The sequence below is a fragment of the Volvox carteri genome (genome assembly GCF_000143455.1).
Source record: "Volvox carteri f. nagariensis unplaced genomic scaffold VOLCAscaffold_31, whole genome shotgun sequence".
NCBI lineage: Eukaryota > Viridiplantae > Chlorophyta > Chlorophyceae > Chlamydomonadales > Volvocaceae > Volvox > Volvox carteri.
Genome location: NW_003307574.1, coordinates 387,311 through 402,211, shown reverse-complemented (window position 1 = coordinate 402,211; position 14,901 = coordinate 387,311). Strand labels below are relative to the sequence as shown.

The window sequence follows — 14,901 nt, the reverse complement described above, 5'->3', positions numbered from 1 at the left end:
ACGCGTGTGTTACTCCTCCTCCCCGCCCCCCTCGTCTTCTTCCCGCTTGACCTGCTGCCGGTCCCCCCCCTCCGCCTTCTCCCCCTCTCTCCGAGCCTCGAGCTCGCTCCCATACGTCTGCAAAGGGCTCGCTTGGAGGCTCCGGAAATTCGAAGGTTCCTCTTTTCCTTAGATGGGTCCCCGCCAACTCCCCGCCTACTTCCCCGCCCAGCCCCCGCCTCCCCGCCTCCCCGCCCTCGCCCCCTGTCTGTCCCCTGTCGTCCGAAAGGTACCACCGGTGGGTATTGCGCGAGTCGCCGTACGAGTTGGCTGAGGGGCTGATGACGTCACTCTCCCGCCCTGACATGGCGTTCCACGTTCATGTGTTTGCTCGCTGGGCCCTGGCGGACCTTCCGGAAATGAGACTGCTCGCGCAGCTGTACACGGAACCAGCTTCAGGTGTGTTGGAGGGATGTATACACGATGTATGTTTGTTCGTATGTATGTTTGTGGATGTGTGCATGTCTGTGTATATGTTTGTATGTCTGTGTGTATGTTTGTATATATGTGCAGACAGTTAATGATTCGCATGTACTGCAAATTTCCCTACCTTCCGCTGGCTGACTTTCATCCCTTCCAACCCCTCTCCCCCCATTCCGGCGGCCATCCTCTCCCGTACAGATATTCTATTCATGTACAGCCCCTGGTCCTGGCACCGCAGCTCCCCATTGGACGTTTCTCAGCAAGCCCCCTGGGACGAGCAACTCGATTACCCGCTGTACTGCTGGGAGGATGTACCGCTTGACGAGTGGGTGGATGGGGGCGGGGAGGGGGTTTGCGGGGAAGGGGGGTGGAGGGGCTGCAGCGGGAAAAAGCGTTTGGTGCGATGAATGCTATATCGCGGGAATTATTTAAGTGAATCGCGTGTGAGCACATGTGTATGTCGTATGTATGTACGTCATGTGTACGTGTGCGTATACGTGTGTGTATGTATGTATATGTGTAAGACCGCTGACCTCCGAAACCTTGCATCCTCCAAACATCCTCAAAACAACTCTCTCCTTTTCTCCTGGGCAAAACAAGCATCCACTGCCGTACACTTCCGTACACACTTAGCACGGGGGCTTTCAAATTTTGCCCAACCACCACCACCGCACCGGCCGACACACATTTTCCCGTCCTCTCCTCCCTCCTCCTGCCCCCCCCCCTCCCCTCAGGTCCGGGGAGGGCCCCCGGCTGCGGCGCCTGCCCCCCCTGTTTACCCGCGACCCCTCCGAGGGCCGCCCCGTCTCCCGGGGCAGACTACCCATCACCTACAGCGAGGGGGATGACTTGTTCGCAATGACTGAAGAGGAGGTGGGGTTTGGGGGATTTGGCGGGTTTGGGGGGAATGTGGAATTTTCTCTTGAACTTTAACAATCATCCTTTAGCACACCCTTCCTTTCACCACCAGCAGCATCCAGCTTGCGGTATTCAGTATTCCCCATCGACCCCGACCCCGACCCCTACCCCTGCCCTCACACCCCCGCACACTCCCAGACACTCAGACCTCCCTCACGCAAGCACCGGGTCTGGTTTCCCCCCCTTTTACCCCCCCCCTTCCTTCCTCCCACCTCCTCTGAGGGCTTCCTTTGTTGACCTGGACATGTACGTGTGTGTATTTCACCTTCTTCCCGGGTGCTGCGGCTGTAGTACTGTCCCGCACCACCACCAGGCAATTACCTTTCTGTTCTTTTCCACTCCCTCCTATACACGAATCAGTTGTAGACATTCGCATAACCATAGCACCAGCTAATGTAAGACCACTTATTTTTCCCTCCCTCCCTCCCTCCCTCCCTCAATCCCTCCCTCCCTCTCTGTCAGGTTGATGACCTGCTGGACGCCGCCGAGTGGTGCTGGGGCCGTATGAAGCAGCAGCCCTTGGTGGCCCGCTGTGCCGGACTGGGCTGGAGTGATCGGGGACGTAAGCTCGTGCGGGAGGGGCTGCTGGAGGTGTACCGCAGGTAGATGCGTGTACGAATGCGTGTATGTGTGTACGTATACGGTTAAAATACCGTCCGTGCACTTGTTCAAGGAAATGAGCCGCGAGATGTACGAGGTCACCGAGGGGACAACTTTACCGAGCCAGTGAATCCGTTGCATGTGTGCGCATGTGTGTGTGGGGGGGGAAGAGGGGGAAGGGGGGAAGGGAGTGGCGATGAACGGGGAGGCGAATGCTATACGGAGGGCTGGAGGCAGGGAGCTGAAAGATTGTGTGTTTCGGTGCGTGTCTGTTATGGATGGATGGATGGATGGATGGATGGATGGATGGATGGATGGGTTTGGATGGATGTGTTTTGTGGGGACGTACGTTGAAGATACGTATCTGTGTACCTCCCTACTAACCTAACTTGCCTGCCCTCCTGTCCCCCCTTCGTACCTCAGGCATATGGTGCAGGAGAACACCAGCACCACCGTGGGGGAGGTGGGCTCAGGAAGTGGGCTGGTCGGGGGAGGGGGGGAGCCCACCATCACCGCCGTCAAAGCCTCTGCAGGTGTGTGTGTATGTGTGTACGTGCGTGTGCGTACGTTTGTGCATGTATCTATATGTGGTCTGGTGGGGGCCTGGGGGCTGCATGGACAGGGGTGTTCGCCAACTACATGGCTTTTTTCTTTTGGGAATTACCTTCTCACCCCTCTGTCGTCTTCCTCCCCTCGGGGGAGAAGTCGTACACATCCGCGTACGACACATCCGTGTGTTGGTCCATCACCAGGAGCGCTTCTTTCTTTTTCTCTCTCTCTCTTTTCCTCTCTCTCTCTCTCTCTCTCTGCTAAGTTCATCAGGACACACGCGTACATACACACACGGGCCTCATGACGTCATCCAGGTGGGGGAGGCTGCCTCTCCCCCCTCCCCAGGTCCGCCACTCGCTCGCTGTTCCGGTGGCGGCTTCCTCCAGCCCCGGGCAGGAAACAAGACACTGTTACATACATACGCAATACAGACAGACAGACAGACAGATATGCATACAGACAGATATGCATACAGACGCGTACAGGCGCCTGCTGGCGGCCGTTAACTAGACCTCCCTACCACACGCGCATACATATCCGGTCTACATGCGATGAAAGGCACATGCCATCTGTCCGTCTTCCTAACCCGTATTAACTTGGGGTTTTCCCGGACCTGTACACCAACACAGGAAGCACCGCCAACACCAACACCAACACCAACACCAACACTACCGGAGGCAAAGCGGCTGCATCGCGATGTAAACCAGACGGCCAAGACGACGACCACGAGGCGGCTGCTGCTGCTGCTGCTGCTGCCGCCACGGCCGACGGCACCACCACCACCACCCTTCCCACCAGCGCCACCACCGGGGAGGCAACTCGCAACCGCCAGTTCTCGCTCTTCAACCGGCGTGGCCGCATCGCGGAGAACTTGGACCTGCTGTGGGGGGAGGTTTCGGAGCTGCGCGGCGAAGTGAAGACGCTTCTGGAACTACTGGTGCGGCAACAGCAACAGCAGCTACAACAGCAACAGCAGCTACAGCAGCCGCTGCAGCCGATGGGCGGCCCTGGGGTCGGTCAGCTAAGCGGCCAGCTGGGGTCGGGCGGCCGAAATGGGGCCGGAGGAGGAGGAGGGCGCCCAGGAGGAGGAGGGGGTGCAGGAGGGGGGAGTATGCGTGGCTCGGCGGCGCTGCAAGTGACGGAGCCCTGGGCGGTGGGGGTTTCGGGGGAGCGCGGATCTCAGTGACAGCACGAGGAAGGGAGGGACGGAGAGGGACGGAGGGAGGGAAGCAGGACTGGATTGAAGAAAGGTGGCAAGGTAGCGGAAGAGAAAAACGTGTGCAGGGGGAAGCCCGGAGAGCGGTACCAGTCGCCCCGGACTACGGCTTGACTGCTGGTTCCTATTATGACCTCACTATTTGCAAATTGGCAATTGGCAATGGCAATTTGCAGGAAGGGAGCGTTATGAAGTGTGGTGCCATCATGTGGGGTTATGACTTCATCAACAGCACATGACAACCATCATGGACTGCCACTACTGCCTGCCATCGTTGTCATTACCAACACTATCAACAGCACTGCCAATACTGCTGCCATATACTGCTGCCAATATTATTGCCATCACCATGATTACTAAATTCTTAGGTATGAGGTTATCATGCATCACAGCGGTTGTGTATGCTCGCCAGCATGTCATCACGCGGTAGTAATAGCTAGTGCTGTTCGCGCGTATGTATGTAACCCAGCCAGCCAAACACGCACTAGGCCATAACTGTCATCATATCTCGTTGTGAATTTGTTGCACTTGCAATTGTACGCTGTCGCCAACTGCTATTGTTTTCAAGTTACACGGATTCACCAACTGACTACCAACTGATAACTACCAACTACCACCAATCCCTAAAACCGCGTAGTCTTTCCAGGGCGTACGGTCATGCTGCTCGTTCCTTGATTTGCGCCTTGAGGAAACGTGTCTGTCTGTCTGTCTGTCTGATACGGGATTGATGAGGGCTGTATGGGGGCTGTGGCTGTATGATACATGTATGTATGTATGTATGTAGAACGTGGATTGGTTGATTGAAAGTATGTATGGAGTATGTACATATGTAGGTAGGTACAGCACTTTTATACGTGTGCGGCGGGAGCACTCTCAAGCCACGAGGAGACAGTCCTCCTTTAACCTCTTCAAGTGTTGAGGATATTGATGTTTGTATCCCCATGACGTTTGTTTGCTTGTTGCCGGTTGCTTTCTGATGGCTCTCGATGACCTGTTAAAGCCTTGTAAAGGCGGAGGTCAAACCCCCCTTTCCATCCTAATATACATATCATCATCATCACATTTCGGAAGCCCATTCCGGCTGCGACATCACCGCTGTGCGGTAAGGAACCAACAAAGTTAAGAGAGAGAGGGGAAGTGAAGGGGAAGTGAGGGGAAGTGAGGGGGAAGTGAAGGGGAAGTGAGGGGGAAGTGTAGGGGAGCGGATGTTGCCGCTGCAACGTTTTTTACCCCTGGAAAAGCCGTGACGGGTTTCACTCTTCACGCTGCATACTACAGACACGCAGATTGCCCCGAGGTAAAAACACAGAGCTCTTACGGAGCGATGTGGTGACGTACGTGGTTAGGGCGGTTATGGTGGTTAGGGCGGTAGTTGCAATGAGTTTGCCAAGATGGTCACTGCTGACAATGGCGAACATTCTGATACACGACGAGGACGGGTTTTCCCCCCCCCCCCCTCTTCCCCCTCCTCCCTCCCACATGCTCAGAAAGACATCTGCACACACCCCCACTCTGGTACCGAACCACAGGAAACATAATGACGTACATACATGCAGACATGCATGTTACCCCAACCGTACAGAAGGGCAGCACAAGGTTTAAGGTCTCACTGCGCTTCGGCGCCCAAAGGAAATGTGTATTGCAACATCGCCGTCACAGCTTGTCGGCAATCTGACATCGTGGTCATTCAGTAATTTCAGTCAGGTCAGGTCAGGGCTGGCCGGTCCCACCGCCGCCGCCGCCCCCAGTGGTGACCTCCGCGGTGCGATGTCCTCATCAGACCGCACTACCAACTAAATTGATGCCGACCTATGAAACGACCAACGTCCAACTACCAACGTCCAACTACCAACGTCCCATCAAGGCTAACCTCACCTAACCTCACCATCAAACGTCACGTAGTCATTAGTCAGACGGACAGGTAAACATACAGACTCCTACTCTCTCTCTCCCCCCCACGAACACCCCTCCGCGTGCATCTACTAATCCAAAACACATATGCTAATCAACCGACACATACAGACATGCCACTTCTCCTTCCTCTACTAATCACGGCTCCGTTCATTTCAAAAATTCACTGTATGCATGTAGGTGCACGCTCGCGCGCAGTCACGCACGCGCATGTGTGTATGTATGTATGTATGTATGTGAGCACATGCCATGTTCAGTAACGGTACGGCCCCGGTCCACGTCCGTAGCCGTTTCCACCCCGGGGAAGGATCTAAAGGAAGACGACTACTTCAGAGCGGTTGGGTTTCGGAGGCTGCTTCCGAACGGGGCCTATGTATGTATACATGCATGCATGTATGTATGTATGTGTGCATGAGCTTTAGTGTGCGGGCCTCCATACACCCCCTCCTCCCCTTCCCCTCCGGTGTCGCCCGGGGGGTAATGTTTCCGTCCGGTCAGAGGATTCAAAACGTCAACTGCTGCTCCACCCGTCGCGGTGATGTTGAGGTGGTGGTGGAGGTGGCAGAGGCGGCGGCTGTTGCAGCAGGCCCCGTACGGCAAGCTGCTGGCCGAGACTACTGCCGTTGCTGCCCCTCCACAACATACCACACCTTTATGCGGCGAGAGGGGGGAGAGGGGGGAGAGGGGGGCTCTAAGCCACTCCATCAATCTCGCATCGGAACCCGGATGCGGTCAGGAAGCAAAAGCAGCAAAACACCAATAATAACAACACAACCAACAAAACCAACAATAACGCCAACTTCTCCGAAACGGAAGTTGTTGAGGGCTAAATTTGCTCTTATCATCGCATCGCCGGTATTGCCTCAGACGCATATATGTTTTTTTGATATACAGTAGATACATGCATACAGACATACAGAGACACACGAACACGCAAGTGTGTATGTGTGTGTGTGTGTTTGTCTCACCGTATTTCCCCCGGCCCCGCCCCCGGGTCCAGTGCGCCGGGGGTTGTGTCAGGCTGTAGCCCCAGCTCCGCGCTGAAGTGGAGCCAGAGGGCATCTAGCTGGTTTACGGTACGACCAAACCTGGGGATGTGTGTGTATGTTTATAGGGGGGAGAAGAGAGGGAAGGGGGACGGGGAAAACGTGCGACGGGGGGGAAGGTGTAAGAGAGGTGGGGGTAAGGGCAGGGCCGGGGAGGAGAAGGATGCAAAGAGCAAGAAGCAAAGAGTCACCTATTGCCGTACTGACGTTCCAACTACCAACCTGCCGTACGAGACCAGTGTGATAAGAGATCATTGGCTGGAAGGGGGGAGAGGGGGGGGAGAAAGAGCGGAACGCCCCAACCCCCCCCAACATCTCCTCCTCGCCACACACACACAGCAATTTCCCCCTTCCCCGTAACCCCCTTTGCACAAGCTCGCGCGCACCTGTACAACAGCCTGTCGTACATTTGATCCATGTGCAGTTCCTGCAGTACTTGTTGTCGCACACCGCAGTCCGGGCCAAGGTACTTGGCTAGTACGGTGCCGTTAAGGGTTTGGTTCTGCAGGTGAATGGCGGGCGGGGGCCCAGTCTCGGGGGGGGGGGGGGAAGAGTCCCAGAAAGGTGTGCGGGTGTGTATGCGCGTGCGCGTGTGCACGCAGGGGGGTTCGGACGGACGCCGAAGTGGCGTGCCGCAAACCCTATCACACGCACACGACCACCCAACACACGCGCTCAAGAACAAACCCGGAAATAAATGGTGTGTGTGCGCCGTCGGGGGTGACGGAGGAAGAGGCGACTCACCGCCTTGGACCATGCCGCCGGCCAACCCAAACCCTGTCGTACAAATTGGTCATTTGCCGCCATCCCCGCGTCCAGATCCAAGACCAGGTCAAACTGCACCAGCTGCTGTCGTGCAGCGGACAAATGCCGTACACTTAGTTGCCCTGGGTTTGTGTGGAAGCCCTCCTCATCCAGGAAGGATCTGCGGAGGGTTAAGGAGGATGGAACGGGGCCGTATGTATGTATGCATGTATGTATGTATGTATTGTTGTTTGACGATGCGGAAATGAGAGAAGCAGCACAAGAAAGCTGCGCGGGTACGACACTTGGGCCCCGCGGCCCTTCTCCGGCCCGTCCCCCTTTTCCCCCCCCCCACACCTTTCCCTCCCGTACACACACTTCCGTACCACCACCATCACCACCACCACAATCACATATTCCCCCTGGCCCCCCCTTCCGTACCGGGTCATGTAGTTATCCGCCACGGGGGGAGCCAGGGACCGCCACAGGTCGGCGCTGGCGTTACAAAACACTTGCCGGAACCGTGTCAACCCGTACTCCCTGTCATCCACCTGCCAGTAGCGGCGGATGTAGACTTGCAGGAAACGCAGCGCGGACTCCAGTCGCCGCTGGGGCTGCCTGGAGATGAACATACATACATACATACATACACATACAGACATACATATACATATGCCACTGGTAAGGCGCGACCATTGCCCCGGGGAGATCCCGGGATCGATACCCGTTAGGGTCAAAAGTCCTTCCGATGGTGGAAGGTATTGCGCCCCTAGTTGATGGACCGTGGTGACCTGGGATAAAGCAAACCTACGAGTCGACCAGGAATGGAGTTGGGCCGCTGTCGACCCGGCAGATTCCGTTGGATGCTGGTGGTGGGTGCGGAACCTGAGCGATCCACCCAGTAGTTGACCAGGGTGAGTGGATGAGGGTGCCCCGAAATACCGGGGAAGGCAGGGTTTCGCAGGGTAGCTGCCACGGGCGAAGATACACCCCCCTGTTTCACACATCATATACATATACCACAGTCTTGTAGTGGTGAGGGGGCAGTAGCAGTAGATGGTGGTAATGGCGGTGTAGCAGTAGCAGTTGTAGCAGTAACAGGAGGAGACAAAACGGATCGAAGGTGTGGGGTGTGTTTGTGTGTGTGTGGGGGGGGAAGGGGTTCGTGGGGCCGCGCAATTATCGAATCAACAGAAAAACTAGTTTAATTGCACGTACACGACACATACATACCTGCAGACGTACATACCTACATACACACAAAACCCTTCACGCTGTCAGTCATTCCCCCTCCCTTACCGCAACGTCACCACATTTACAAACTGAGGACAGCTATGTGCCCCTAGGAACGATCCAGAATCCGCATCTCCTCCGCCTCCTCCCTCCTCCTCCTCCTCCTCCTGCTGCTGCTGATGTCGCCGCTGGGGGCCCAGCAACGAGTATTCATTTGAGAAGTACGACAAACCCGCTCCCGCAACCCGGGCTAGTCGACTCCAGCAGTTGCGGGCCCCCCGGGGCCGCCGGAACGGACCCCATCGGGCCCATCTGACCGGGGTGGACAGAGGGGGGAGGGGAGGGGGAGGGGAGTGAGTGAGTGAGTGAGGGGGCGGGAAAAAAGGAAGCGGGAGAAGATGAGATCGCATTGGAGAGAGGCAGTACGGGTGGGGTTACGTGAGTGCACAACGACACCAGCAAAGGTGGGGCGTGGGAGTAGGGGCCTGCGCAGGGAGTTTGGGTTACTGGGTGGGGGAGGGAGGCAGGGAGTTGGAGTTCGAGTTGAGGGGGCTTGGTTGGGGGAAGAGGGGAAAACGGGGTGGGGTGGGGTGGGAAAGACGAACCACACACGATTGAAGCTGCTGCCAGGGCAAGAGAGTAACAAACGTAGAACTGACCGAAAGGCGTCCGTGGCGACCGTGACCTCGGGATGAGGGTTGGGAGGGTTTCAAGGTCCAAAACCCAGTCTGACTTGCTTCCCAACCTCCCCAGCCCCCGTATGCTTCACAAAACTCCCCCACCCAAACCCCGACCCCCTCTTACAGTACGAGTCGGGTGCTGCCGGACAGGTTCCGATACATGCGCGGGTCCACCCAACGGCATTCGTCACCGAATCCGCGCACGTGGTTGCCGAGTGTCTTTGGGACCACACAGCCGTTGGCGGCTGTGTGTGTGTGTGGTGGGGGGGAAGACGGGGGAAAGGGGGGAGGGAGGCGGTGAATCAAAAATGGACTGCAAGATGCAAAAAAAACACCAACTAATCAGTACATATATGTATGTATGTATGTATGTATGTATGTAAGCGCTGTGTATGATAGTATTTTGTGTGGGAAGGGTGCGAATGAGGCCAGTGGTGCCCGTGGGGAGAGCCGTTGGAAGGGGGTTGGAAAGGGTTGGAAAGTTTGAAAAAGGAGATTGAAAAAGGAGCAGATTTTGTGAGGAGTTTAATAAAGTGGTTGACGCGTTGTCGTTTGGTTTACTAATAACTGGGGGTACGGCGTTTGCCCGGCAATCAGCCAGAGTTCCAATACTATTGCCAGTAGGGTTGGAGGGGGTTGGAGGGGGTTGGAGGGGAAGGTGAAACACGTCCAAGCACCGACAAAAACACACTCGTATACATACACATGTACATACCTACCTACATACCTACCTACATACATACATACAAACATACATACAAACAGGCGGCTGGCAGAGGTTAAGGCCTGACTTCTGCTCCTGGCCGACCCGGGGTTCAAATCCGCCTGCCGGCTCCTCGGGTGTTTGAGGAGTGTTGAAATGGGAGGTGGCCCCCCATCATATGGACGATGTAGGACGTGATAATATCAACTTGCGAGCTGACCAGGAACTAAGTTGAGGCGCCGCTGATCCGCTAGATTTGGTTGGATGCTGGTGGTGAGTTGCCGAACCCAACGAATACATTCTGAAGTCGGATGGGGTGACGGATTAGGGTGCCCCTCTAGCAGGGGAGAGCAGGGACTGCCCGGGAAAGGGGCCGCTGGCGAAGTTAACCACCCTGTAACAACATACATACAAACAGGGGCCATCAATTCAGCATACTACTCACAGGCTGCCTCGTTCCAGGCCGTGCCACCGGACTTGGAGATGTGGTGGTACTGCAGTACGCCACGGTGTACGACAGAGTCCTTGTGAATGCCGTACATCTACGATGATATAAAGGATTTGGGAGGGCACCACGCAAAGCGTGTCGATAAAACACACGAGCCGAGTCAGATGCGAAGCCAAAATGTGATGAATGCGGGTTGTAACCCAGAGCCCAGAGCAGGCTGCGTCCTTCACCTCGCAGCCATCCGTCACAACCATAATCCACCCTTGAATGGAAAAAGAACAAAAAGTACTTCATGTGTTCTTTTGCAAGGGAACAAAGTTTTTCGCGTGATCTCAGTGTGGTTGCGCCGGCGAAAGAAAGCTTGTTTCAGAATGTCTTTCAGAATGTGCGAGTGTGTCTCTACGGACGCAGATCCGTCTCGGTGACCTAACATACACGAGTAGAAGCAATTGGGGAGCGGGACATGGCAACTTTGGGTTACGCTTGCTTCTGTCGGCCACAGAAAGCAATCTACACGTAGCAGCTGAGCCGGCGAACTTTCACAGCTGCTCCGGTGTTCCGTGGGGTGCAGATGGCAAGTCACCAGCTCACCAAAGAGATCAGCTGAGCAACCAAAGGCTCCAGCCGTGCAGGCATCTGTCGATTCAGTCCTGTCAGCCATGCTTTGACCAATTGAGCCAATAGCGACCTCCTAACCATAGGCAAGCCGCTTAGCTGCGCCGATGGCAGGCTCACAGATTCGTTCGTGGGCAGTAATACTGAATAGTTCCGCACGGCGTGCGCAGCCAAAAAGCTGATGGATGCATGTAGCCATTCTTCAAGACTACTCTCGTTTAGCGCGGGAAATCGCGTGAGCAATTCCTTACATATTTCTGCAGCTCCAAAGCGCAGCTCGGCTACATTCATCAAATGGGTCCGACAGGGCACCTCTGATATAAGCTGAAGGTCCTGCCAGAGATGCCCCTCTTGCCTGGTCGTCGTCGCATTAGCAAGAGGGCTCCGAAGTAGGGCACTGTTCCACGCCAGTTGCTGTAGCGACGCTATTGGCGAAGTAAGAATGATCAGTATCTCCAATAAAATGGCTGTAAATACAATGGCCCTCATTACCCACTCAATTTCGAAGCCTGTGCGTGGCTCGCTAACTCGGGTGCCAGTGATTCACATTTCTATGAATCAAATTACTGCCAGATGTCCAGTCATAACCAGGCCATCCTAAATTGGTGTTGCAAAGGGCAACTGCTCTAACCACATAAACCGAGAAATGGTTGTTGCGGGTTCAACATCTGTACAGGGCAAGTTGTTGTAGCCGTCAGGTGTTGACGTCCACGTGCACGCAATAGGAAACTGAAGGCATCCAAACCAGTTCAAAACTTGACAAACAATGCCGATTCTCGTGGCCAGGCCCAGGTGATTTCTCTCCAGACCGTTTAGCAGATATGGTTTCCAGGGAACCAGGCGAAAGTTTGTTCGAGACGCGGATTTATTGGCTTGCAGAAGATGGAGCACCTGGTATTGATTGCCAGCGCGCCACGAATAAAAGCACTTTGCTGCTCTGCCCTGCCTCCTACATTGTCGTACCAGCTTCGTAACTCTTCTGACAAGTCAATCCACCAACTATGTAGGAACGGCGCTGCACCATTATGCATATGATCAACATAGAATCATGGAATAATGTTGTATTTAAACATCTTTTTTTGCCTGGACCCGGCGGCCGGCTGTAAGCCGAAAGCCGCGTGGTAAGCTCCGCCGGTCAAGTTTAAAGTTTCACCCATACAACAAAGCTCCATTTGAAAGCTGAAAACTTTATTATCCATAAGTTCCTGGTGGAGTCTTTTACCTGGTCGGGACCGTTTACCGGTTCGGAATCGCTTAGGTCTACGATTGTTTTCGAGGACCCAACTATTATGTTTGATCATTGCGAGTATCGTTTGTAAAATTCTTTCCAAAATGTTACTCATTCCGAGCATTCGCTTTTAATCTACGCGCTACTGCAAGAAGAATCCGATTTTTTGTTTTCTTCGCAACTGCGCGAAAGCAACAACTCGCTCGTCGTGGATCGCTGCATGTCCTTGCCGCACACCAACAAGCTGAAATCAGGTTAACCACTCCGTTCAGGACCCTAGTAAAACACACACCCCAAAGCCGTGCGTGCAGGTGCATACAAACACGATGTTGTCGTACCTGGTGCCATCGTACAATACCTGCAACCAACACTTTCAGCAAAACGCCATTTCGTCTGCGCAAGCGTAACCATGACTATCTTTATCATGGATCCAGCAAGCCGTGGCACAGGGTGCCCTGACCCAGTTCTTTCGCGCTCCGTTTTTTCCCTTTTTTTGAACCAAATTTGCGACTGACAAAAATCGGGGGCCGAGGGAAAAAAAGGAGGACTGTAGCAGCTGCTATCGGTCGCAATCCCCCCCGTCGTTCCAAACACGGCCCACACAGCCCCGCCGGCCGTCCGCCAACCCACCGTGTCCCTCAGGAGCGGGGCCCCCATCCCCCCCATCCCCCCCACAACCATCCGCTTCTCTCCACCTCGCACACGGTCCGTACATCGCCCTGAGCTTCAACTGAACTGCCTGCTGTACACTTTTCCCGCCCCCTTCAAACCGGCCTTGGTCTCTCATTTCCTCCTCTCTATCCAATCTCCGCGCGCCTCGCTCGCCCTCTGCCGCGCATACACATACATACATACATACATACATACACTCCACACGACACTCTGCAGTCCGTTCTATTCTCAGGGTTTCTACCCGGTGGTGGTGTTCTAATACAGCCCAATATTACACCCCTTCCATCACCCACCTTCAAAGCAACGCAGCGCAACACAACACAACCGACCAGAACGCAACCAAAGCTGGCCGCAACAAAATCCAACACAGACAGGCAGCTCAACCTCTGCCCCAGCCCCCAGTGCACCCCTTTACTAGTAGGGCCAATATATTCAACCACACCACACCCCCCCCTCAACAGTGTCGACAAACACACTCTCCATCCGACTGTCTCGCTGTCCGTTTGTCTGTCTCGTCTCCCTAACAGGCTCACGTTTTCTTACCCTCCCCCTCTCCCCTCACCTTCCCCCCTCTACACCCCCCCCCTCCATCGCCCCAAACGTCTCCAAACTCTTCTGAAAAACCATTAACCCGATGGTCTGTCCAATACCCAGTCTCAGAGCCTTGGGCACGAAGCCCTTGTACAGTGCCCGGGGTCCCTCGGCAGCGGCTATGGCCACCAGGGAGGGCAGTGTGAAGCGGTAGCCCCGGGCGAGGCGCTCGGCGGGGAGGAGGGCCTGAAACCGGCTCTTGAGCACATCTGCGGGACGAACAGCAACAGCAAGATGAGGGTGTGGTGCTGCTGTGTGGCGCTGCTGTGGGATGTAAGCTGCTGGGTCGGGATTTGAGAGGAAGGGCGCCCCTGTTCGCCTGCTCCCGCCCAAAGTGGGGGATTATATGCCAAGCCTTGAGCAGTGCGAAGAAGAAGAAGAAGATGATGGTGATGACGACGGCAACGACAACGACGGAGACGGCAATTCCGGTCATGCTACTCAACCCCACTTGACTTTGTTTCATTCCAGTTCACTACATTTCACATATCATTTCACGTGGACAGGACCCACCAAACGGCGCATTGAAGCAAGTGGCCATCACCCCAACTGCCGTACCCACAAGGATGGTCCTGTACAGCGGGGCCAGGACTAGTAAGCTTGGTCGTCGGAAGGACACCCCGCCGAGGTGGTGTGTATGCGTGTATGTGTGTGTATTTCAGGGTATTGGGGGTGAGGGGGCATTTTGAAGGAGTCAAGTGTTGTGCTGGTGGTAATGGTTGTACGGGTGCTGCACATGCATCATTCACATCTTCGTTTGTGCCCGGGGTGTCGTACCGTATCTCTCAGCCCCACTTTTTCCCCCAACAACCCCCCAAAAAAACACAAGCACACACAAGTCCTTTCATGGCCAAATGTTTCTCCCCTCCCCTCCCCGGGCCCCCCACTCTACCGTGCCCCCCGCAACACAGGGTTCTCCAGGGGCGGCAGCAGCCCCAGCCCCTCGCTAGGGTGGTCGAGCTGGTGCATGGTGCCGTAGTATAACGAGTTCCAAACACAATTGCGCCACAGCGTAGGGCCCAGGCCCGTGGTCAGGGCCAAGACGCCTTCTTGTCGTACAACCTGCCGTACATTAAGGTTTTGGGTTCCGGATTGTGTGGACGTGTTTGAGCAGGGAGACGGGTCCGAGGAGGTGTGTGAGAGGAGGGGAGGGGAGGACTGGTTGGTGAAGGTGCGGTTGTCGACGCTTCCCCCGCGCACATCGCACACTAACACGCATACCCAAATACATACATACATACATACATACATACATACATACATACATACGTACATACATACA

At 55.2% G+C, this 14,901-nt stretch overlaps 2 protein-coding genes across 2 annotated transcripts in view; one reads left to right on the top strand and one right to left on the bottom strand.

The window, feature by feature from the left end:
- The window catches only part of VOLCADRAFT_93353 (uncharacterized protein), a gene marked incomplete at both ends in the record, with an annotated part of 17,756 nt that extends 12,470 nt beyond the window's left edge, over nt 1–5,286 (top strand). The window contains 8 exons of the mRNA XM_002952657.1: nt 269–438; nt 661–787; nt 1,197–1,335; nt 1,843–1,982; nt 2,404–2,513; nt 2,795–2,846; nt 3,331–3,469; nt 5,236–5,286. Of these exons, the coding sequence (XP_002952703.1) occupies nt 269–438; nt 661–787; nt 1,197–1,335; nt 1,843–1,982; nt 2,404–2,513; nt 2,795–2,846; nt 3,331–3,469; nt 5,236–5,286 (928 nt within the window). The remainder of the gene's footprint in view (nt 1–268; nt 439–660; nt 788–1,196; nt 1,336–1,842; nt 1,983–2,403; nt 2,514–2,794; nt 2,847–3,330; nt 3,470–5,235) is intronic.
- Nucleotides 4,960–13,828, bottom strand: VOLCADRAFT_121076 (uncharacterized protein). Its single transcript, XM_002952589.1, has 10 exons — nt 13,591–13,828; nt 11,105–11,483; nt 10,511–10,607; nt 9,487–9,607; nt 8,749–8,994; nt 7,891–8,067; nt 7,450–7,630; nt 7,092–7,207; nt 6,628–6,747; nt 4,960–6,309 (listed from the first exon to the last, which is right to left on the bottom strand). The coding sequence occupies exons 1-10, from the start codon at nt 13,653–13,655 to the stop codon at nt 6,171–6,173; spliced, it is 1,641 nt and encodes a 546-aa protein (XP_002952635.1). The 5' UTR covers nt 13,656–13,828; the 3' UTR covers nt 4,960–6,170.
- Between the last annotated feature and the right edge of the window lie 1,073 nt (nt 13,829–14,901).

Coding starts and splice junctions, on each gene's coding strand:
- VOLCADRAFT_121076 (XM_002952589.1), bottom strand. CDS start 13,655: ATGGTTTTTCAGAAGAGTTTGGAGACGTTTGGGGCGATGGAGGGGGGG. Junction 9,608..10,510: donor GGCCTGGAACGAGGCAGCCT/GTGAGTAGTATG, acceptor ACACACACACAG/CCGCCAACGGCTGTGTGGTC. Junction 8,068..8,748: donor GTAAATGTGGTGACGTTGCG/GTAAGGGAGGGG, acceptor GTTCATCTCCAG/GCAGCCCCAGCGGCGACTGG.